Source organism: Leopardus geoffroyi, chromosome X (genome assembly GCF_018350155.1).
Source record: "Leopardus geoffroyi isolate Oge1 chromosome X, O.geoffroyi_Oge1_pat1.0, whole genome shotgun sequence".
NCBI lineage: Eukaryota > Metazoa > Chordata > Mammalia > Carnivora > Felidae > Leopardus > Leopardus geoffroyi.
In genome coordinates, this window is record NC_059343.1 from 4,471,626 (window position 1) to 4,494,263 (window position 22,638).

The following is a 22,638-nucleotide window of genomic DNA, read 5'->3' on the forward strand; positions in this document are numbered from 1 at the left end:
CAGAGTTTCGCATTTGCCGTTTGCTCTCTCTTGTTGGAAAGACTGATCTAGAAGCCTGGAGCAGTGATGCTTTGGTGTGTTATTCCCTGCAACTGGAGTTATCCAGCTGAGGGAATTAAGCGAAGGTATTTCCAGACTTGGGACGGTCAGCCAAGGGCTCCCCAAGAAGTGAGTGCTGCCAAAGATTTCCCTTAAGACCTGGAGCAGAGCTCCCCTCATTTGGGCACGGAGGGGGCCATGAGCATACTGAGTCCTCCAGGGACGTTAAGCTCTGCCTTTCCCACAGGGAGTCTGAGGCCCACGCAGGCTGTGCACGCACCGCCCGGGCATCTGGACACAAGGGCCAGGCTGCCCAATGACATAAGCCCATTCTGCCGTGACGCACAGGCAGGGAGAACAGCAGGATGGGGACGGGGAGGGGAGATGTCATCAGCCGCAGCTTGTGCGGTGTGCAAAGCGGTCTTTCGGAGCATGGGCGTCCTGGGGGTAAGCAGAGTGGAAGCAGCCAGAAGCTGTGCCCGTGGAGGAGGCGGAATGCATACGGGGACTGTCACACCTGGGGGGCCACAGAGATGTGCATCTGCCCGCTGGGGCTGCCGCGTCCTACAGGTGTCGCCTTGTCAAAGTAAAAAGCCTGCTGAAGGGTCAGCTTCCTCACGGGTGCCGTAGGGAGAATGCTCCCTGTGACCTCGGGTTGTTTGAGGATGAAACGTGTCAGGTAGGAACTGTCCAGAAGAGAGCACGTGCTCAACACAGGGTGCTTTTCGAAAGGTCAACTGGGGAAATGAAGCCACAGGCACTTGTCCCAATATGTGCTCAAGACGATGCGTGTGAAAATACAGAACGGTCACTGATGAAAACACAAGTGAAACAACAGGACCAGAGCATCCTTGAAGGGGCCTTCGCTGGCCCCCAGCTTCCCGAGCTCCCCTCCTGAGCGCCAGGCGTCCCTGGGCACCGGAGACCCTGTATCACAGAGCGTGGGGGGTTGTCGCGGCACACACACATCATCCTGGACAAGAGCGGGCTCCAGGATGCTTGGAATTATGGGGAAGGTGGGCCGGCAGGGATAACTGAAAAGCAGAGCGAGGGCCCGTGGCTCCCGCGGGTGACGACCTGCCCCATCCGTGACACGGTGAGGCTCCTCCCACACAAAGCACCCACAGGTAGGGGGGCCGGCGGAAGCGGGTGTAGGGGAGGGTCCAGGCTGCCATCACGACGATGGGACACGTCCCACTACCCACTAGGAGGGTGTTGTCTCTGCTGTGCTGCATGAAGGTTCATCCCACAGCCGTGTGATGGTAGTGAGGGGGGCAAAGAGCCCGCATTGCGTGTGTAAATTCAACAGGGCTACGCCATCTTTAAGCGGACGCATCTAAAGGATGGCCAGTCGTCAGTCCCGTAAACTAAAATGTTTTTAGGGGCGCCTGGGTGGCGCAGTCGGTTAAGCGTCCGACTTCAGCCAGGTCACGATCTCGCGGTCCGTGAGTTCGAGCCCCGCGTCAGGCTCTGGGCTGATGGCTCAGAGCCTGGAGCCTGTTTCCGATTCTGTGTTTCCCTCTCTCTCTGCCCCTCCCCCGTTCATGCTCTGTCTCTCTCTGTCCCAAAAATAAATAAATGTTGAAAAAAAAAATTTTTTTTAAATAAATAAATAAAATGTTTTTACATTCATTCGTACCTACAAGAAGCTGATACATGTAATGAAGAAGAAAGGGTCCAGAAGGATGTTGCGTAACATCGAAATAAGCTCTATGTGCACATATTTTCTCTCTCCTTTTTCCTTTTGTTTCAACGTTCATTTATTTATTTTGAGACAGAGAGACAGATGGGCAGAGACATAGGGAGCTCACGCGCAGGGGAGGGGCAGAGAGAGAGGGAGACAGAGAATCCCAAGCAGGCTGCATGCCGTGAGCACCGAGTCTGACATGGGGCTCGGACTCACGAACTGTGAGATCGTGACCTGAGCTGAAATCAAGAGTTGGACACTTACCAAACCACTGACCCATTCAAGTGCCCGGGTTCCCTTTTTAAAAGCAAACTTTCAGCAGATTGCATAGAGAAAACAGGCTTTTCACACCAGTTTTTCCCTAGTCCCAGATAGCAATGGCTGCTCCCTGTAGTACGTGTGTTCATCTCATGTGTCCCAAGTGGAGTCCTTGAGGCGGAATCGGAATCTCAGAATATGCATGTGGCGACGAGAGCCCGGTGTTCCCTGAAGCAGGCACCGCTGTGTTACGGGACGGCACAGGGGTCGGCCCCGGATTGTGAATGAGAGCCCCAAGCACCACTGAGTGACAGGGTGCAGGACTCAGGGACACAGCCGCGCCTCCGTGCTTGGGGTGAAGTAGAAACACTGCACACGCAGCACGTCTGGACTCTGCTCGCCCACTCGTACACGCAGGACGTCTAACGTAACAGAAGCTTTCTCAGACTGTGTAATGCCCCCTGACCGTGCAGCCCGGGGAAACTCAACCACGGTCTCCAAAAAGACTTCTCCCCACGTCAAACTGATACCCTTGCTAGCACGATTAGGTATCTATGTCCCTTGTCCATCAACACTATTGTCAGCTACACCCCAAGAAAAGTTCTAACTTGAAGGTGGCCTACAACCCAAAATGACAGATAACTTGTTTTTTGTTTTGCAAACTATTATCAAGTAAGGTTTGGAAATACTTAAACATGCGATACTTTTTCTACCAGAATGTTTGTTTTTTGGCTCGTTATGCAATGGCCAACTCAAAAATTTCTTTGGCAGTTTTAGTAGATTATGCTGAAATTATGCTCAGTAGGGATGCTCCAACACTTTTTTATATTACTTCAAGCAATGGTTCACAAATGTGGGGGAGGGGAGTGAGATTTTACCCATGGGGGTACATAAAAGACAAGATAAGTGTGTTTTTGTCTGTAAATCTTTTTTTTAAATCCGATTTAAAAGACAGTTACACTAAGCAATGATTATAAATCTCTATTTATGTGCACATAACGCTGAACGATGAAATTCTCATGACAGCAACAGCACGAAGGAGGGCAGAGAGGATGGAGCCACGTAGGAGCAAAGTTTTGGCATAAGTTTTAAGCTGAGCTGGCATTAGTGCAAACTAGGTGGTGACACATTAAGATGTTAACTGTAATTGGGGCGCCTGGGTGGCTCAGTGGTTGAGCGTCTGACTTGGGCTCAGGTCATGATCTCACGGTCTGTGGGTTCGAGCCCCGTGTCGGGCTCTGTGCTGACAGGTCAGTGCCTGGAACCTGCTTCGGATTCTGGGTCTCCCTCTCTCTCTGCCCCTTCCTCTCTCACACTCTATGTAACTCTCAAAAGTAAATAAACACTAAAAAAATTAAAAAAAAAAAGATGTTAACTGTAATCTTCAGAGCAACCACTAAGAAAATAAGAATGTCTATAATACATAATAAAAGAAACAAGGGGAGAATTAAAACAGCAGAGTGCTTGCTTCAGCAGCACATACACTAAAACTAGACGATACAGAGAAGACTAGCATGGCCCCTGAGCACGGATGACAGGCAAATTCGGGAAGTGTTCCGTACTTTTCTCATAAGAGCCATTTATGGAAAGCCCACACCTAGTATCATCCTCAATGGGGAAAAACCTGACAGCTTTCCCCCTAGGGTCAGGAACACAACAGGGATGTCCACTCTCACCGCTGTTGTTTAAGATAGTGTTGGAAGTTCTAGCATCAGCAATCAGACAACAAAAGGAAATCAAAGGCATCAAAATCGGCCAAGAAAAAGTCAAACTTTCAGTTTTCGCAGAGGACATGATACTCTATATGGAAAACTCAAAAGACTCCACCAAAAGACTGCTAGAACTGATCCATGAATTCAGCAAAGCCTCAGGGTACAAAATCGATGTACAGAAATTGGTTGCATTTCTCTATACCAATGATGAAGCAACAGAAAGAGAAATCAAGAAATTGATCCCGTTTACAATTGCACCAAGAACCATCAAATACCTAGGAATAAACCTAACCAAAGTGGAAAAACCTGTATGCTGAAAATTTATGAAGGAGAAAGCTTTTGAAGGAAATTGAAGAAGACACAAACAAATGGAAAAACATTCCATGCCATGGATTGGAAGCATAAATAATGTTAAAATGTCAATATAAATGTCAATATTACCCAAAGCAATCTACACATTCAGTGCAATCCCAATCAAAACTGCACTGGCATTCTTCTCAAAGCTAGAACAAGCAATCCTAAAATTTCTATGGAACCACAAAAGACCCCAAATAGCAAAAGTAATATTTAAGAAGAAAACCAAAACAGAGGCATCGCAATCCCAGACTTTAGCTTCTACTACAAAGCTGTAATCATCAACACAGTATGATATTGGCACAAAACAGACACATAGACCAATGGAATAGAATAGAGACCCCAGAATTGAACCCACAAATGTATGGCCAACTAATCTTTGACAAAGCAGGAAAGAATATCCAATGGAAAAAAGACAGTCTCTTCAACAAATGGTGCTCGGAGAACTGCACAGCAATATGCAGAAGAATGAGCCTGTACCACTTTCTTACACCATACACAAAAATAAACTCAAAATTGATGAAAGACCTAAACGTGAGACAGGAAACCATTAAAATCCTCGAGGAGAAAACAGGCCCTCTTTGATCTTGGCCGCAGCAACTTCGTACTCAACATGTCTCCAGAGGCAAGGGAAACAGAAACAAAAATGAACTACTGGGACCTCATCAAACTAAAGACTTTCTGCACAGCGAAGGAATCAGCAAAACTAAAAGACAACCGACAGAATGGAAGAAGATCTCTGCAAACGACATATCAGATAAAGGGTTAGTATCCAAAATCTACAAAGAACTTATCAAACTCAACACCCAAAAAACAAATAGTCCAGTGAAGAAATGGGCAGAAGACATGAATAGACACTCTCCAAAGAAGATATCCAGATGGCCAACAGGCACATGAAAAGATGCTCAATGTCACTCCTCATTAGGGAAATACAAATCAAGACCACACTGAGATACCGCCTCATGCCGGTCAGAGTGGCTAAAATGAACAAATCAGGACACTATAGATGCTGGAGAAGATGTGGAGAAATGGGAACCCTCTTGTACTGTTGGTGGAAATGCAAACTGGTGCAGCCGCTCTGGAAAACAGTGTGGAGGTTCCTCAAAAAATTAAAAATAGATCAACCCTATGACCCAGCAATAGCACTGCTAGGAATTTACCCAAGGGAGACAGGAGTACTGATGTATAGGGGCACTTGTACCCCAATGTTCATAGCGGCACTTTCAACAGCCAAATTATGGAAAGAGCCTAAATGTCCATCAACTGACGAATGGATAAACATGATGTGCTTTATATATGCAATGGAATACCACTTAGCAATGAGAAAGAACGAAATCTGGCCATTTGTAGCAACATGGATAGAACTGGAGGGTATTATGCTGAGTGAAATAAGTGAGTCAGAAAATGATGGATACTTATGTTTTCACTCATATGTGGATCTTGAGAAACTGAACAGAAGAGCATGGGGGAAGAGAAAGGAAAAAAAATAGTTACAAACAGAGAGGGAAGGAGGCAAAGCATAAGAGACTCTTAAATACAGAGAACAAACTGAGGGTCGATGAGGGATGGGAGGGAGGGGAGGTGGGTGACGGGCATTGAGGAGGGCACTTGTTGGGATGAGCACTGGGTGTTGTATGTAAGCAATGGACCATGGGAATCTACTCCCAAAATCAACAGCACACTCTACACATTGTATGTTAGTCAATTTGACAATAAATTATATTTTTAAAAAAATAGTACACTAGAAAGTATCTAGTTAATATGAAAGAAGGCAGTATAACTTCTCCATGAAGAAATAAAGGAACAAAATAAGACATACACAAAACAATATGCCATACAAAAATCCTGTTTTATCAGGAGTGGCATTTTATGTAAATGATTAAAACCCCCAATTAAAAGCTAAACCCTGCCAGAATGGATTTTAAAACAAGAAGACCATGCTCCAACTATAACGTGTCTACAAGACACAGTTTACATCGAGAGAAGCACAAGATTTCAAGGAGGTTTGAAAAGATAGGCAAGGTGCACAGCAACCAAAAGAGAAGCAGATTGGCTACATCACACAACAGAGATTCAAGACAAATGCCTGTAGCAGTTACAGAGCAAAGAAATCTAACAGAAGCATTTTATAAAGAGGTGATTCCGTATTCTAAAGATGCGACAATTATAAACACGTATGAACTCCACAACAGAGCCCCAATTACATAAAAGAGAAACTGATAAAACTGTTGGGAGAAATAGATAATTCAACAATAGCAGTTGGAGATTTGGATATGATGCTTTTAATAAGGGGTAGAACTAGATTAAAAGCAGCAAGGATAGAGGGGACTAGACTTAACACCGTGAACTACGTAAACACCGCCAACCAGCTGGACTTAGTAGACATCTGCGGAACGTTCCCCCCCGGCCGAAGAAAACACACCTTCTCCAGGGAAGACGGTATGCTAGGCCACAGTGCCGTAAACTGACAAACGCTTGAAATCATACAAAATACTTCCCCAATCTACAGTGGGATCAAAACAGAAGCTGATAATAGAAAACCTACTGGGGAAATTGGTAAGAACACGTGGAAAGTACACAATGTCCCTGTATATTCAAAGGCCAAAGAGGAAATTATAAGGGAAACTCAGAGATCCTGTGGGGCGAATGAAAATGAAAACACGACACCCCCAAATCTTCGGGGAGCAAGCAGTGCTGGGAGGGAGGTGGATGGCCCCAAACGCCCATATTACCAAACAGTGGTCAGAGACGTGGAGCGTGTGGATAGGCTAAAGACAAGCAAGAGGCTGTGAGCCACGGAATGAGGCTGCCCGCATGTGGCTGGACAAGGCAAGGGAATCCCAAGCCTCCAGAAAGGAACACGTCTCTGTGGACACCAAGAGTTCAGCCCGCGAGACAGATACGGGATTTCTGACCTACACAATGTCGCTGTTGTAAGACGTCTGTGTTGTCTTAACTGGTGACTCTGGCAATAGAAAAGTAACACAATAAGAAACGTTCTCGGCCACCTGTTTTTCCTTTTTCTCACTGGACTTCTAGTCCCTTTTTTCACTGGACTTCTTGAGACAGTGAGTCTCAAGCAAACCAAACACCCAGCGTAAGAAAGAACAGAATTTTCTGAACATTTCGTTCACGAGGACCTTAACAACCAGAGGTCAAAGGCAGCTACAGACGGTTCATGGCACTACGTGTGACACTTCCCTGAGGCTGGCCACCAGCTGTTAAAGAACACCGTGGCCTTGGCCTTTCTTAGTGCTACATCACAATCGCAGACGCACAAACCTCATTAATCACTGGGTTTTCTTCTTTCCCATGTCCCACTGACACGTGTCATGAACATCAATAATTTAAGTCCTTCTTGAATTTTAGGGGACAAACAGACAACCACCGCGTTCTAGATGGATGTGTCTTTCTTATATTGCAGATGTGTAAACTCTAAGAATTAGCTTCCGAAGGCCCCAGGCTTTATGGTTTAGTGATGAATCCATATGTTTTTATGCCTTTTGAATAAGTCAAAACCAGCAGATGTCCTCCACAAAACGCAAGGCTGAAAGACGTTCTTTCCCCGCTGAAAAAACAGCTTCCATTCTCTTCGGGATCTACCTTTCAGTGGCCTGCCCTGCCCCTCCTCGCCTTCTGTCCTTAATACAACATAAGCATTAGTAGGGAGACGACGCCAGAAACAGTTTTAATTTAGGGCGAGGCAAAGCATCATGACATCTAGGAATCACACTGCGGTGAACTCAGCACTGATCACTACAAAGTGCTCCTCCTTTAAAGACACAAAATGCATCACGTCCAGGCATATTCCTTTGGCTGTCAGGGCGTGGGTTTTGTTTACGCAGTTTTGTGTGTGTGTGTGTGGGTGGGGGTGGAGGAATGTCACAAAACTCAACTGTGGAAAGAGGACCCAAGGACGACTGGAGAAACTTCCGTGATGTGCCCACTGGCACAGCCAGTACATCCCAGAGCATTCCGTCTGTACATCCCAGCTCTGTACATCCCAGAGCATTCCGTCCCCAGGGCAAAGACTGTCGAACCTTGGTGCAGACTGCTGGATCCCTTCAGGGTATCAAAAATTCTAAACTCCTGGGTGGACTGGTCTGCCATACCAAAGGAACACAGACCGGGAGGCTTAACAGACCTTTCCCACTCCCAATACTGCAGGCTGCGAGCCTGAGATCCAGGCAGGGCCGAGGCTGGTTCCCCCTTGAGGCCTGTCTCCTTGGCGTGTAAACTGTCCTCTCCCCGCATCCTCACGTGGCCATCCCTCTGTGTGTGCCTATGTCCTAATTCCCCCTGGTTTTTTACTTATTATTAATTTTTGAGAAAGACAGCAAGCAGGGGAGTGAGAGAAAGAGAGAGAGAGAGAGAGAGAGAGAGAGAGAATCTCCAGCAGGGTCCGTGCTATCAGCACAGAGCCAACGTGGGGCTTGAACTCACAAAACCGTGAGATCGTGACCTGAGCCAAATCAAGAGTCAGAGGCTTAACTGAGTGAGCCACGCAGGCACCCCCTAATCTCTTCTTCTTACAAGGACACCAGCCCTATGGGATCAGGGCCTGACCTAGTGACCTCATTTTACCTTAGGTCACCTCTTTAAAGACCCCACTTCCACACACAGCCCCATTCTGAGGGCCTGGGAGTGAAGGGTTTCAACTGGTGAATTTTGGGGAGTCCCAGTCCAGTCCATGGAGTTCTAATAAATCTTTATCTATTTGGTATTTCTTTCTGTCAAGGGCATACCCAACCAATCACTTAAGGTCTCCTTACACATCTTATTTTTCAAAATGGGGAGGGACTAGGAGAGTAATCAACAAATAATCAAGATCCTTTTTATTTTATTTTTTATTTTAATTCCAGTATAGTTTTTTTTTTAATTTTTTTTTAATGTTTATTTATTTCTGAGACAGAGAGAGACAGAGCACGAATGGGAGAGGGGCAGAGAGAGAGGGAGACACAGGACACAGAATCCGAAGCAGGCTCCGGGCTCTGAGCTGTCAGCACAAAGCCCGACGCAGGGCTCAACCCACGAACTGTGAGATCATGACCTGAGGAGCCGAAGTCGGATGCTCAACCGACTGAGCCACCCAGGCACCCCCAATCAAGATCCTTTTATTTAAAAGAATATGCTCACATGACCTAAGTTGGTTTGCAAATCTCAGATTTTACTGAACTGTATTCAGGGTTTCTGCAAAGAACCACGAGCAGCAAGGTGTGGGTCCCTCCGTCCATGGAGAGTGCACCACCGATACTCAAAAGCAGTGATGGGGGAGCAGTCTTGATCAAAGGGTATGGGGTTGGTGTCCTGACTTCCAGCAGCAAAGGGGCAACTAATGACACCTCCTCTCTGTGAACACGTAGAGGGTCCATGGACACAGAGTTAAGGCCGGCCGCATGTCCATTTTCTGAGGCATGTCCGTCTATGGCCTTATAAGGTGTTACTCTAAGTCAGACCCAGTACATGAAAGATATCGCCTTCAATCAGACGCCATTTTCATAGCCCTCCCTAGGACTTGCTTAAAGCTGGGACCTATAATCAGAATGGAGAATTCTTGTCGAGTTCAAAGAGTATTGGATTGGGGCGCCTGGGTGGCGCAGTCGGTTAAGCGTCCGACTTCAGCCAGGTCACGATCTTGCGGTCCATGAGTTCGAGCCCCGCGTCAGGCCCTGGGCTGATGGCTCGGAGCCTGGAGCCTGTTTCTGATTCTGTGTCTCCCTCTCTCTCTGCCCCTCCCCCGGTCATGCTCTGTCTCTCTCTGTCCCAAAAATAAATAAACGTTGAAAAAAAAAAATTAAAAAAAAAAAAATTAAAGAGTATTGGATTTAAGTGGAAAGACATTTACGTGTGTTAAAAAATGCAAAATTTAATCAGCTGGGTGGGAAAAGTATCTGGTAGAGGACGGATTTTCCCTAAGGGACAGGTAGCTCATTCGGTGCCCAAGATATTCAGTGATGTTTAAGGGAAGGAAGACCACCAAATAAACTCTTGTGTGCTATTTAATACTTTGTGACTTATAGTCTTTAATTGAATTTGGCCCATTGGGGCCACAGTGCCGTAAATAAACTTTTAAACGCGCACTGAAATTACTAATCTTCACTCAACGTTAAGATGATGTTAACTGACTTCTCCTGGAACAGTGAAGTGAACTTCAGATTCATCGTTCTTAATCAACTTCATTTATTAGGGGAAAGTGATCGTTGGCTATTCAAAAAGGTTCCATTGGCTAAATCGGACAAGAGAAGTAGTGAACAAGGACATAAAACCTAGTGGCTTTATAAATATGGTTTAATGACCATAAAGGTGTTAAGTTGATGACAGAAATTGTAAATAGAACCAGAGGCTGTTATGGCCTCTTAGCGTTGATGGTGTAAGCCTAATACGTTTGCACACAGAGTAGGCAGAAATTAAATGTTTTGAACTGCTAACATTAACAGTTGGTATATTTTTAAAACCAAGGTGTAGAGTAGTCAAGTCTGAACACAGGAAGTGGGCCAGAGAGAGAGAGAGAGAGAGAGAGAGAGAATCAGAGACTGAGAAAGGGTTGGGGAGAAAGGGTTCTGCCCCAAGGCAGAAATCAGCTCCTGGCAATGTCAGCTGATTCCAGAATGGAGTTCGCCACATTCAGGAAAAGGTGAGCGGGGACATTTGGAACTAAGAAACACACAGGGTGTATCAGGAGGGTTTCCTCCATATGAATGTGGGTACCCACTTTCTACTGATAATCTTCCCACCCAGGGAAATATGTTCCCATTACCCAAGTACCACACACCCAGGCTATATTAGGCCCTGCATTTACAGGCTAGTGTTGATGCAAACGAGGGGTGCCATGGACAGGATCCAGACAGCTGTCTGACCCAAGAGCGAGGCCCAAGGTGATTATTCTGTGAATAATCAATAATTCATATCTTAGATTATAAGTTCCCAGCACCAACCGTCATGATCTCTTTTCTGTACCTGGCAAGTACGTATTAAATATAATTGCACTTAAATGCAGCTGGACTCTGAGCTCCCGCAGGTGAAGTGACACGGTGAGTGTGGTTCTTATGTGGGAAGACAGGACAGAGTCCTTGGCCTTCGGCGGTTGGCAGCCACTGCTTTGGACATAATTAGAGAAGGCGAGTATATAGCAGAGAGGTGCCGGGAGGTCATTAGTTACAGCCCAATGTTTCATTAAGGACAGTTAACAACCCTGGAACATCTCAGGGCACACGCCCACGGATCTCCCAGGTTCTGTGCCACTTTCTGTTCTCTTACTGGCTGCGCTGTATTGAGAATGCAGGCTGGAGAGAAGCGAGGGGTCCCCTCCCACCGTTTCCTCTCGTCCACGCTCGTCCCCGCCACACAGGTATACACGGTGGCTATCCACACCGCCAGGTACGTACTGACTGGGGTTTCTCTGCCGACACACACACCGCGTCTGGGCACTGTTCTACGTGCTCAGACCCCAACAGTCCACGGAACTGACCTGGCTCCGAACGCCGGTGGACCACATGGTCTAGGAGCCAGGGTTTTGCCCACGGCGCCCTCGGAGCACCGTAAGCAGGCCGCCTGCCCCCAAATACCCACGCGAAGGGACAGACTGGAAGCAAAACCCGCCAGCAAAGACCGCCTATCGGCAAAGGGCTACTTCCTCACTCTCATCCGGGAGCAGCCTGTAATTGTACTTCGGCGTAGATGCCCTTCCTTGTTCAAGGACTCAGACCCTTTCAAAGCGAATGACAAGCAAATGACAGCACTTGGCGTGCTCACACGTCCACACGGACAGGACCCAAAGTGGCAGGCTTTGATACAGGGCTCAGGAGGAATCAGAGGGCTGAAGGGAAGCCCGGAAATGATGAAGGATCCCCACCCACTCCCCGTAGCAGGTAACACACTGTCCTCCTGGCCCCAAATCAATGTCTTTCTTTGCTATTTCCATGCAAAAGTAAACGAAGCAAATCAAGACGCATAGCAGAACGCGATGGGTGTAGGTCCGTTTGGCTGAGTTCCCAGATCCTTCCTTCCTAGACCTACCATCCAGGTCTGTGAGTATGTGCATCCCACGCGCGCAGGGGGACGTCCACATGCAAATGTGAAATGTCTTCCGGGTACCAGCACGGTTCAAAGATGGGCCTAGACGGATGGCCATTTCTTGTGGTTCTCTCGGCAGGGTGATGCCTGCCGTAGGCATCTACGGGACTCCCACCCCCGCCCCAACCACGACATCAACGTAAATGTGGCCAGACTTTCAGGCGACTGAAAGTCAACCTGTATCCGTGCCCGGAACAGAACTGCTCACGTTTCCAAAGCCTTGTGTCTGCGGTGCTTGGGGACGAGCCCGTGCAATTCAGCCACGGCAGGAGGGAATCCCGGCCACATCTGTCTGCCTCGGTCCCTGCAAACTGTGTCATGAACTAAACTGCCCCTGAACCAGGCTTCTCCTCTTCCTTCCACACCAGCCCTCTGTGTCCTTGTAATGGGCTGCGTGGAGACTCAAACAGATGCATCCACGTCCTGCCTTCCTGGACCCTGTGAATGGGACCTTATTTGGAGAAAGGGTCTTTGCACATGTGATTAAGTCAACAATCTCAAGATGACATCATCCTGTATTATCTGGGTGTGTCATAAACCCAATGACAGGTGTCCCTTTAGGAAGGAAATGAGAGGCCACATAAGGAGGGAGGCAGAGGTGGGAGGGATGTGGCCACAAAGCCAGGACTGCGGGAGCCACCAGAAGCTAGGATGGGCAGGACACAGCCCCCCCTACAACCTTGGAGGGAGCACGGCCCCGGCCACACCTGTCTACTTCCAGCCTCCAGAACTGGGAGAGACACGTCAAAGCCACCGGTCTGTGGTGGGGTGGGACAGGGCTCCCGAGACACAAACGCGGTCCTGGTGTCATTCACAGGGACAGCCGGAACAGCCTGCTGGCCGTCTCCACAGAGGGCAGGCCTTAGCCATCTGCATCACCGTGTACAGCTTGCCACAGCGCCCTCTGCTCCAGGAAGCCCTCAGGAAGACGGCTCTGTCCTGGGAGCACTTTCCTAGCTCTGTTCCCATCACTCAGCGAGGAACGTCTTCTCCGGTCACACACAGGCACTTTTGCCAAAGCCCTGCGTTTTCCATGTGGGCACAGCGTCCTCCCGGCCTAGGGCACGCTCAGCCTGGGCCGCCCTCCACCGAACGTCTTCCTGCGGCTCGGCCACAGAGCGCAGGACCCATCTTCTCTGGGAGGCACCCTGGACTGCTGGTGCATGTCCCGCTCCCGGCTCCCAAGGAAACTGGGTCAGCTGAACAGATAAAGGACACTGCGGTAGCATGGACAGCATCTGCCTTCCTGCAGCACATACCCCACCGCACCCCAGACCGTGTCCCCAGAAGCACAGGGGCGGTGAGGTGGGGAGATATGCATGCCCTGCACCGGTCTCTCTAGCCGGCATTGGCTGGGCAGCTTAGCCAAGCCTGTGGGACCCATGAACTGAATGAACGCCATGACCATCTGTCTCCTCGAGCTCTGTGGATCCATCCGATCCGACTTTTCTCCAATCCCTCCTCCACTTAGAACTCTTTCCCCAAACAAACCCTCAACAGTGGAAAGTCCCACCCCCACCCCAACTCCCAGCCATGTGGATGGACCCAGCTAAGGGCTGGCAGCTTCCAGTCACCTGAACTGCCTTGGACGGCTGGCTTCCTGTATTGTCCAAATGACCCAGTGGGCGACTGTCAATGCCTTTATCAGGCTGCTGCCTTTCGGGCAAGGTCCGCACAACTGGTTGAACAAGATTGCAGCAGAGATACGCTGCTGTACCTTCAGGAAGGGACGAGCTCGTCAGGCTGGGACTGGCAGACCCACAAATGACTTACATGTTTGTGTTCTGAGCACGTACCCGAGTGCAAACCTGCAGGGCACAGGACAGGGCACCAGACACAGACCAGGTAGAGCTGACGGTCATGGTTCCCTGCACGAACGCTCTTTCTCTCGGAAGGGAAGTAGGGACCAGTTTGTGGCCAAATTCCTCAAAGACAGGTATGAACGTTCTAGGGGAAAACTGCCGGTGAGCTCTGGGCTCCCACCAGCGCCTTCTTCATCCACTCCTTTGCCCCAGGATCCCTGCCCTGTCATCCACGGGAAGAGCACAGTTCCGGAACCACCACGGGTATCGGTGGGGGTCACGGAAGTGCCCTGGGTGAATCACTGCCTCGTTCTCTGCTCCGTCCTCTGCAGAAAGGGGAGTGACGGCAGTTAAGTGCGGGCCACCAGCTTGCAGACCTAACTAAGACACACCGCAGCTCACAAGAGCGCTGAGCACGCAGTAAAGGCTCACGAGAGACACCGTGGCTGTGCGAGGACACCACTGAGAGCCTAAAGAAAGGCACTGGTGATCAGGAGGGCGTAGACATGGCTCTGAAGGATTTAGGACTAAGTAAGCACTTGCATGCTTTGGGGCTGGGGCGAGGGTGAGGAAGAGAAGGTTGGAAGGGAAGTCTGAGTGTATGACGTGCATGGCTCACGGGGATGCTGCAGAAGACCAGGTCGGACAGAGAATTCTGGGCTCCACACTGGGCTAGACACAGTGTGCCAGTGGGGCAGGGCTGACCGACGGTCGCTGGGATGAACGCAAGAGAGAGCAGACGGCAGTCCACAGGGGCCAGAGAGTCCTTAAAGCGAGAGCATTCGCTGCAGCCTGGGCTCACGAGCCATCGCCAAGAGAGAGGTGTGCAAGGCGAGTGCTTATGCCCTGCCAGCGTCACTAAACTACAGACGCCCACCCCTGTTGCTTCCCCAGAATATCTGACGTTGATCAGGAGTCTGGCCCGGCTACCTTGCAGAATGACCTTGCAGTTTGTATTTGTCTGGTTGTATTCACGTAGCATCCCCTTACTTGTTCTTTGACCCTCCCAAATGAGAAAGCGCTCATAGACACCCAACTGGTGACCACCCAACTGTGAGACAGGTAAGCTGTTCTGGCAGTTGAGGACAGCACAGGCTCTACCATGGCACTCTGGCCCTGTCCGGGCACCATCATGGCCCCCACACTGACTCCAATGGTCTTGGCTTCCATTGGTGACTCCTGTCCAAACCATTCATGGTAGGGACCGTGAAATGCTGATTTCCCTAATTCAACCATGCTTTCCATATTTATTGACTGCATTCTTCAAAAGAGCTGTCTTCCTCCCCACCTCCTCTGTCTTGAGAGGATTATGACATTTCCTTTTTTTTTTAGAGTATTACAATCTTTTTTTTTTTTTTTTTTTTGTCGTTTATTTATTATTGAGAGACACAGCATGAGCATGGGAGGGGCAGAGACAGGAGGAGACACAGGATGCGAAGCAGGCTCCAGGCTCTGAGCTGTCAGCACAGAGCCCGACACTGGGCTCGAACTCACAAACTGCGAGATCATGACCCAAGCTGAAGCTGGACGCTTCACCGACTGAGCCGCCCAGGCGCTCCTAAAGTATTACGATCTATCGTAGTCATTACTCTCTGGATTTCGTGTCATGCTGCATTTTGCCACTGGGACCCCTCCCTGCATTCTGGCATTGGAGGTAGTCTCTGCTCATCTTGTAGCTCCTGGACCCCAGACTGCAATCAGCCATTGTTTCGCTATCCTGGGTCCCTTCCTTGGGTATGACATTTAAAAACTGAGAAGCTAATCACTCTTAAGACTCATGAATCCTGCTTTGTGGGCTAGAGAAGCGACGTAAACTGTACAGAACGCACAACTATATCCACACAGACCCGCCTCTGTAGGAAGTACTAAGTTAATGCTTCCAAAGTGCACAAAGTGCAGCAACTGTATTTGCTGTCCCATCACTCTTGGGTTTCCAAGGAGTCTGAATGCACAGGTCTGAATGCACTTAGATGAAATCCCCTGAAGCCACTGAGAGATCACGGCACGTGGTCCGGAAGAGGTGGAAATAAACGCACTACAGTTGACAGGCTGCAGACACAGCCACCCAAGCACACCTATCCTCGGTTCCCGCAAGCACCCTCTTTTCCGAGTGTGTGCCAACGTGGCCTCGGCGTCCCCTGTAACCACACCGGCCCACCTTCCTGCCTGATGGTTCCGGTCTTGAAGACACAGAGACACTATGACCACAACCTACACCTGGGCTCTCAGGCTTGAGACCTCCCACCAGAACATCCCATGTGGCACCAAGGAGGACAAGAGTGAGTTCCACACGTCTTACGAGGACGAGGCTTCTCACGACCAGGGACTAGGGCAACAGAACTGACCACGTGCATCTTCTCCCCAGAAAAGCAACAGGAGCTCTGCGTGTGCTTGCCACAAATGGCCGAGTCCAGCTGACCGCTAAGCATAATTTGTAGGTCATGGGAAACAGAGGGACAGGTAAGGAGACAGCAGGCGCAGACAACCAGACAAACCCAGAACGTAGAACATTGCATAACGTAACCGGCCTTCCCAAAGTCACTATCATGGGGGAAAACAAACGATGCGACTGGAGGAAGGGGTGAAGCTTTCTGATTTACAGCAGGGTAAAGGCACATAAAACTACCATGTGGAACCCAGCTTGGAAAACACTAGAGTATTCTCAGCTGGACCATCGTCCCTTCTATGTTCTAATACAATCATTACTGAGAAGTCTTTTTTTTTTTTCTTTTCTAAACACAAACTGTCTGCTTGATAAAAATACTCTGTCCTGCTTCAGAAAACATGTTTATTGCTCTCGTATTTCTTCCCCTGGTGTGGAATGTCCGTTTTTCTTCGCTCCTTCCCGCACTTGACATACATTCTCCAGGTGACTTCAGTTGAAAGTACTTTCTGTCTCTACCATGCCCCTGCCATGCTTAGCAGCCAGTTACGCACAGAGTCCACTCACCACGTTTTATGTCCCATCGGGACACTGAGACTAAGAGTAGGGGCTTGCTTGAATCCCACACAGCACCTGGCACCAGACAAGGATGGGAATGTGAGCAGACAGGGATGAGTGGACGCACGGGTCCGGAATGCACGGGTGCACCACGGGGAGTGCTGAGATTAAGTACAACTACATAAAAGGGACGATTCAGCTCCTCAGTGAAGTAGCGACATTTGAGGCCCCTGGGTACCACGTGTGCTTCCTGTTCACAGGGCAGACATACAACATTCCCAGGTGACAGGCGGCTGGTGACGGCTTCATGGACCATGCTGGCCTAGGGAGGAGAGATGCGCAAAGTTCTCATCAAAGACACCCCGCTTTTCCTACAGATAAGGGGGGAGGGCGGGATCTCAAGACATGAGAGGGAGGGAAGCCTGATGCTTATTTTGACTCTTGCCCAGGTCTCACAGAAGCTCCCATGTGCAAACCACGATTTTGCTCTTGTCTGATTTCGGGTACAGACAGGACAGTCTACGGCCGCGTGCACAAGGTTTGGTTGGCTCCTGTGTCTCTCCCTGACCAGCCACATGATGTGTGAGATTTTCAAGTACAGCATCACTGATCACAAAGGGGCGTATGCCATGACCTTGCTCCTAGACCTAGCAGCAAAAGAGAATCAAAGGCCGCCAACGGCCCAAGCCAGGACCACCAGCAATGCCAACGAAACCACCCTGCAGGCAGGGGTGTGAGGACGTGACCACCCTCTGCCCACACAGGGGCCCTCTCCGCACAGACACTCTGCCCACTGAGACTTAGCTACTGACTACAGACGTCACGGGGAATTCTGGGTGTGAGGGAGCCAGAGCACAGGGAAGGTGATGTACCTACCCGAGGCTCAGAACATATGCCAAGAAGCACTAGAATAGCTGTCCACCTCTACAGAGCTGGCGGGGGATGGGGGGAGGACGTGTTACGATTAGTGCGATTAGTACGTTTTCAACAAAACTCTCCATACACGTCCTGAGGGCAACTTTAACCAGAGACATCTGCACCAAACAGCCAAGATTGCCCCCACCTATTTTAACACAATTAGGTGAAAGTTCTCACAAATCAAATGCTCTAATTACTAGTCACAGGTACTCATGCAGACTTGACGTAGGAAACTCATTTTTAAGTGCAATCCACTGTGTAGGACGCTTTTCTATTTTCCAGTTACAGGCTGTGTCTCAATGCTTTTTCAAATGCCTCCTCCCTAGGTGTGACCAGGCGTCTTTGTAATGAGTGCTTTGAGGACACTTCTTGGGGGCATCATTTCCCTTGCTGTTTTACACGGCATTAAAAAACCAGGGACCCTGACTGGTACGTAAATCACGGGAATTTAAAAAGAAAAGAATCAGAGTGAACGGCAAATCATCAGAAAGACAAAAGGGGCCAAAAGATCGCCCAACACACTGCTTTTCCAGAAGAAAGGAGGAAAAGAGCAGAAACGGCTTTGTGACAAAGTGTGAGTGCTGTCCTCCCTCAATGATGACAGTCTGTGAAGCCGCAAACACACACAGTGCGGGGCTGAGCGATGCAGGAGAAGGCAAGGACAGGGCAGGGCCCAGCCGCACTCACAGGGATTGGCTGAATGTTTCCGTCCTACTGCCAGCTGGACAAAAGTCTGTTATCAGCAGGATTCTGCAATCTGGATCTCAATCCCTTCTCAATTATTCTAGAAACAGGAGCAGCTGTGGTGGGCGACCAACGACCACCTCTAAGCACAAATTTTAGGTTGACGCGTTTGACCACTAACACCAGGCACAAACTTGAGGAGGACACAGTTCAGATCTACTAGAAAGTACCACCGATGGGGACAGTTTAGCAGCATCGGCCCATACTTGGTTTGCTTTGTTAGCAATGGCCAGTATTCTCCAACATGGTCTAGAGTCCACTCTTCCCAAAGGGTCCTTCCCCAGACCCCCAACAGCATCTTATTCCAAAGGGAGATACTCAGAGTCTGCGCTGCCTTGGGCGTGGGCTCTCCTCAGCTGCAAGGCCTTGGACTGCCCTCTGGACTTCAGCTGACTTCTCTGCAAGGACAGAAGGAACCCAAGTTTCACCTAGCAAGGAGAGCTAAAGCCTGAGCACGTGCGGTCAGCTCCCAGGGGAGCAGGGCAGAAAGAATGTGAACGTACCAGAGCACGGCTGCCCCCACACCCAGCACGAGACCCCAGGGCACACAGCCAAGGGGGGAGGTTCCAAAATGTAGAGCATGCATGCGATGATTATCTCCAGCCAGCCAACAGGGATGCGTGTGCGTAGGGAGGCATCTTGACAATGCTTCGTTCGGCCCTACCTTCCTGAGGAAGTGTCACAACCCCGATAGTGTCCAGATGATAGGGCACCACTGAGATAAGAAGCTCCGGTCTCCACTTAAAAAAAATCTCATACGTGTTACGCAGGTCAGTTGGTCATGTGTGTTTTTAGCGTTGCTGTGGGACATTTTATGCAGGACCTATTTCTACGAGCACTGCTCTGCACAGCAAATTTCCTGTTTGCTAAAAACGACAGGCTTCCCCCCCCCCCCGCCCCCCACTTTGCTCCTAATTTCAGTTTTTTACAAACCGGATAATCTTCCCCATCCAGAAGGCGAGACACCATTGAATACCTGTCATCTTCCTTCAAAATCTTGTCGTGGTTGATAAACAATTTCAGTCCCTTCTCCTCTTTCTCTAAATGGCATCTGAGAGACAAAATTATTACCTAGATCATAGTTGATTATTACCTTGTGTCAACAAAAACAGAATCCAAACGTGTCGTTTCTATTGCAAAGGACAACAGTGTCATACATCTCAAACGTCCGAAATAGTACCTCGGTGTGGTCAACCTTTCCACAAAAATTTCTATTTACTTCCTCATTCTCCTCTGATTAAACAAGCCTCCCCGCAGATATCAGCATTGCCTCCTGAAACTAATTGTTTTGAACCGCATTTCCCTGAGCACAGCAGTACAAGAGGCTAGGCTGACAAATGGAACTTGCAGGGGAAAATGCATTCACCGTGCTAACAAACCTACTGCAAAAGGACTCGTTACAAATGGACAGCACAGGGGCGCCTGGGTGGCGCAGTCGGTTAAGCGTCCGACTTCAGCCAGGTCACGATCTCGCGGTCCGTGAGTTCGAGCCCCGCGTCAGGCTCTGGGCTGATGGCTCAGAGCCTGGAGCCTGTTTCCGATTCTGTGTCTCCCTCTCTCTGCCTCTCCCCCGTTCGTGCTCTGTCTCTCTCTGTCCCAAAAATAAATAAACGTTGAAAAAAAAAAAATTTTTTTTAAATAAAAAAAAAAAAAACAAATGGACAGCACAGTGTGCTGCAAACAGCAGACAGACTGAATGAACTACACCAGCATAACTGACCAGACCGCACGAGACAGAGCAGTACATTTTGGAAAGCAGTGTCTTCTACGAGACATTTTGTAAAAAGAACGGAACGAGTGAATTTCTGAGGAAGTTCTGCAAAGCCTTACTTACTACCTCAAACCAGAGTGAAATCTGAAAGAAGGGGCAGACACTAAGAGGGAAAAAAAACCAAAAGGGGCCATGTCTTATCTTCCCAAAGGACACTAATCCTTGCTTCTCTGAGCAGTTCAGAGGCTTGGATGACAGTTGCAAAGGGCAAACCATTTCGTGTAACTTCTCCTGCAGGTCTCGTGACAGAAGCCACATTCCTGGCTTCAGGGAGCAGCTCTGTATGCATCGGGAATCAGACGTAAGCATGCAGCTCATTTAGAAATTTAACAAATTACATTTTAACGAGACCTCTCAGTTTGCATTAATATTCATGAGACTCCCAGAACAGTTCTTTGGGCCTTTCATTAGACGATAAGGAATTTATTTGACAACTTAACTTCTTGACCACCTGAGCAGGAAAAGTCCTGTCTACCAACGATACTTATGAATCCCAGAAGGTTTCTGAAATGGAGTCATTTCAGATTTAGGAGCTACATGCACTGTTCTCTGCAATTGGTGACCTCTATGGGGATTTACTTATTTATTTTATACATTTACGGGAATTAATCTGGTTTCAAAGTGCCTGTTTCTATTCTGTGGCTTAAAAAAAAAAAAAAATCAGTCTTATTACTACTGAATCACCTAGCAATAAGACCAGTGCAGAGGGCGAGGAGGGGTGCGGGGGGAGGAAGGACGTCATACTCGCCTTTTAAGATGAACACATCATTTATATTTAGAATCAGATCAATCTGGAATCATTCCTCAGCTTTGTTCCTTATCGGCTGTGTGACCTTGGGCAAGTGACTTAACCTCTCTGAGTTGTATTGTTTATTAGTGAATGCACATATCCTCCTCTACAGGTTCTAGGCTAGGAGCCCCTTAATGTATGCACACCTCCACCAGGTCAGCAGCCCACGTAAATTATGCAGGCATTTTTACAGTTCTGTGAGGGCTTCTGGAGGCTATGAGGTCAGAACACAGTAACTTAATACTGTTATGCAACAGGATGTGGAGGCTTTGGGTAGCCCTCAGGAAAGTTCTCTCCGCATTTACGCACTGGGTGTTTGTCTTCTCTAAATTCTACCTGAACTTTTCACGGCAGGTGAACTTCCTGATGAGCATGGATTTCTCAGTCGAACCCCAGAGAGAGCACGTTGTGGAAGGATTGATAATCCCTGTGCTTTAACCAACTTTCAGGCCCTTGGGCTCAAAAGCACGGTGGGGTGGAGTTCTTGCACAGCCAAGCCCCTCCCCAAGTCATGCCGGAGCCACAGGTCACTCCAGGCAGCCAGGCCACTTAAGAGCACTCGTCCGCCTCCGCAGTCCGGGCATTTCAGGCTGGATAATGTGTCGTGGCGTGGGGCACTCCGGTGCACCGCGGGAGCCCCAACAGCACACCCGGCCTTTAGCCGCCCCCCCGATTCCAGCAACATCCCCCTCTACCTAGGTGCCCCCCAACGCCTCCAGACGTTCCGGTTTGAGGACCCCTGCCCCGTGGGACGCTACAAGCAAGGTGCGTGCACCTCGGCGCCCACGCCGACGGCCCCCAGGAGGGCCGGCAGGGACCCACCAGGCTGATGCGCACGTGGGGAAACTGAGGCAGGGCGGCGCTCCCGGCAAGCACAGCGGGAAGGACCCTTCACTCCCGCGCGGTGGTCTCCAAGCGCCGCCCCCACGCGCGCTGCCCCCCGCCCCCCCCGCACACGCACTCAGTCCCCTCGCGCGGCGCGGCCACCGGAAGTAGTGCCCCGGGCGGCGTCGACACTGCAGCCCCGCGCGCGGCCGGCCAGACATGGCCCCGGCGCTCCCGCCGCCGCTGCCCGCCTGGGGGTCCCAGACTCGGCCCCGCCGCCGCCCTCGGGCCTGAAAGCCTGCGCCCCCCCTACTCCCACCGCCCGCGTCCTCCCGGGACACCCCTCGCGGGTGGCGGCCGCAGACTACCCACCAAGAAGGAGGCCGTCCATGTCAAAGAGCAGGTGGGTGACGGGCCGCGGCGGGGGTACGGAAGCCGCCATTGTGCCGGCGTCACGGCCAGGTAGGGGCGGAGAGAGGTGCGCGCGCCCGCCGCCCCGCGCCCGCGCGCCCCAGGCCTCCGCGCGAGCCCGGAGCCTCTCTGCGCACGCGCGCCCCGAGCCTCCGGGCCCTGAGCCGCTTCCGTGCACGCGCGCTCCCAGCCACCCTGCACGTCCCGAGCCGCACTGCGCACGCGCGCCTCTGGCGGTCTCTGGCGAGTCGTCGAGTGCGCGCTCCGAGCCGCGCACGCGCGCTTCCGTCTCTCCTCCGTGCCGCGCGCGCGC

At 50.0% G+C, this 22,638-nt stretch overlaps 2 protein-coding genes and 1 non-coding gene across 7 annotated transcripts in view; 2 read left to right on the top strand and 1 right to left on the bottom strand.

The window, feature by feature from the left end:
* The window catches only part of LOC123594065 (pseudouridine 5'-phosphatase), a 175,787-nt gene extending 153,266 nt beyond the window's left edge, over positions 1–22,521 (bottom strand). Inside the window, exon 1 of one of the 3 annotated variants that reach the window (XM_045470669.1) lies at positions 22,287–22,452. In XM_045470669.1, the coding sequence (XP_045326625.1) occupies positions 22,287–22,356 (70 nt within the window). In that variant the 5' untranslated portion in view covers positions 22,357–22,452. Of the gene's footprint in view, positions 1–22,286 lie in introns of all 3 variants that reach the window. The other 2 variants (XM_045470667.1, XM_045470668.1) reach the window with 2 other exon arrangements.
* LOC123595501 lies at positions 3,445–3,550 on the top strand. Its single transcript, XR_006711203.1, has one exon. It is a non-coding gene; the product is annotated as a U6 spliceosomal RNA (small nuclear RNA).
* The window catches only part of STS (steroid sulfatase), a 167,677-nt gene continuing 160,289 nt past the window's right edge, over positions 15,251–22,638 (top strand). For 2 of the 3 annotated variants that reach the window (XM_045470665.1, XM_045470666.1), the window contains exon 1: positions 15,251–21,854. The gene's annotated coding sequence lies outside the window, so the exon portion shown is untranslated. Of the gene's footprint in view, positions 22,318–22,638 lie in introns of all 3 variants that reach the window. The other variant, XM_045470664.1, reaches the window with a different exon arrangement.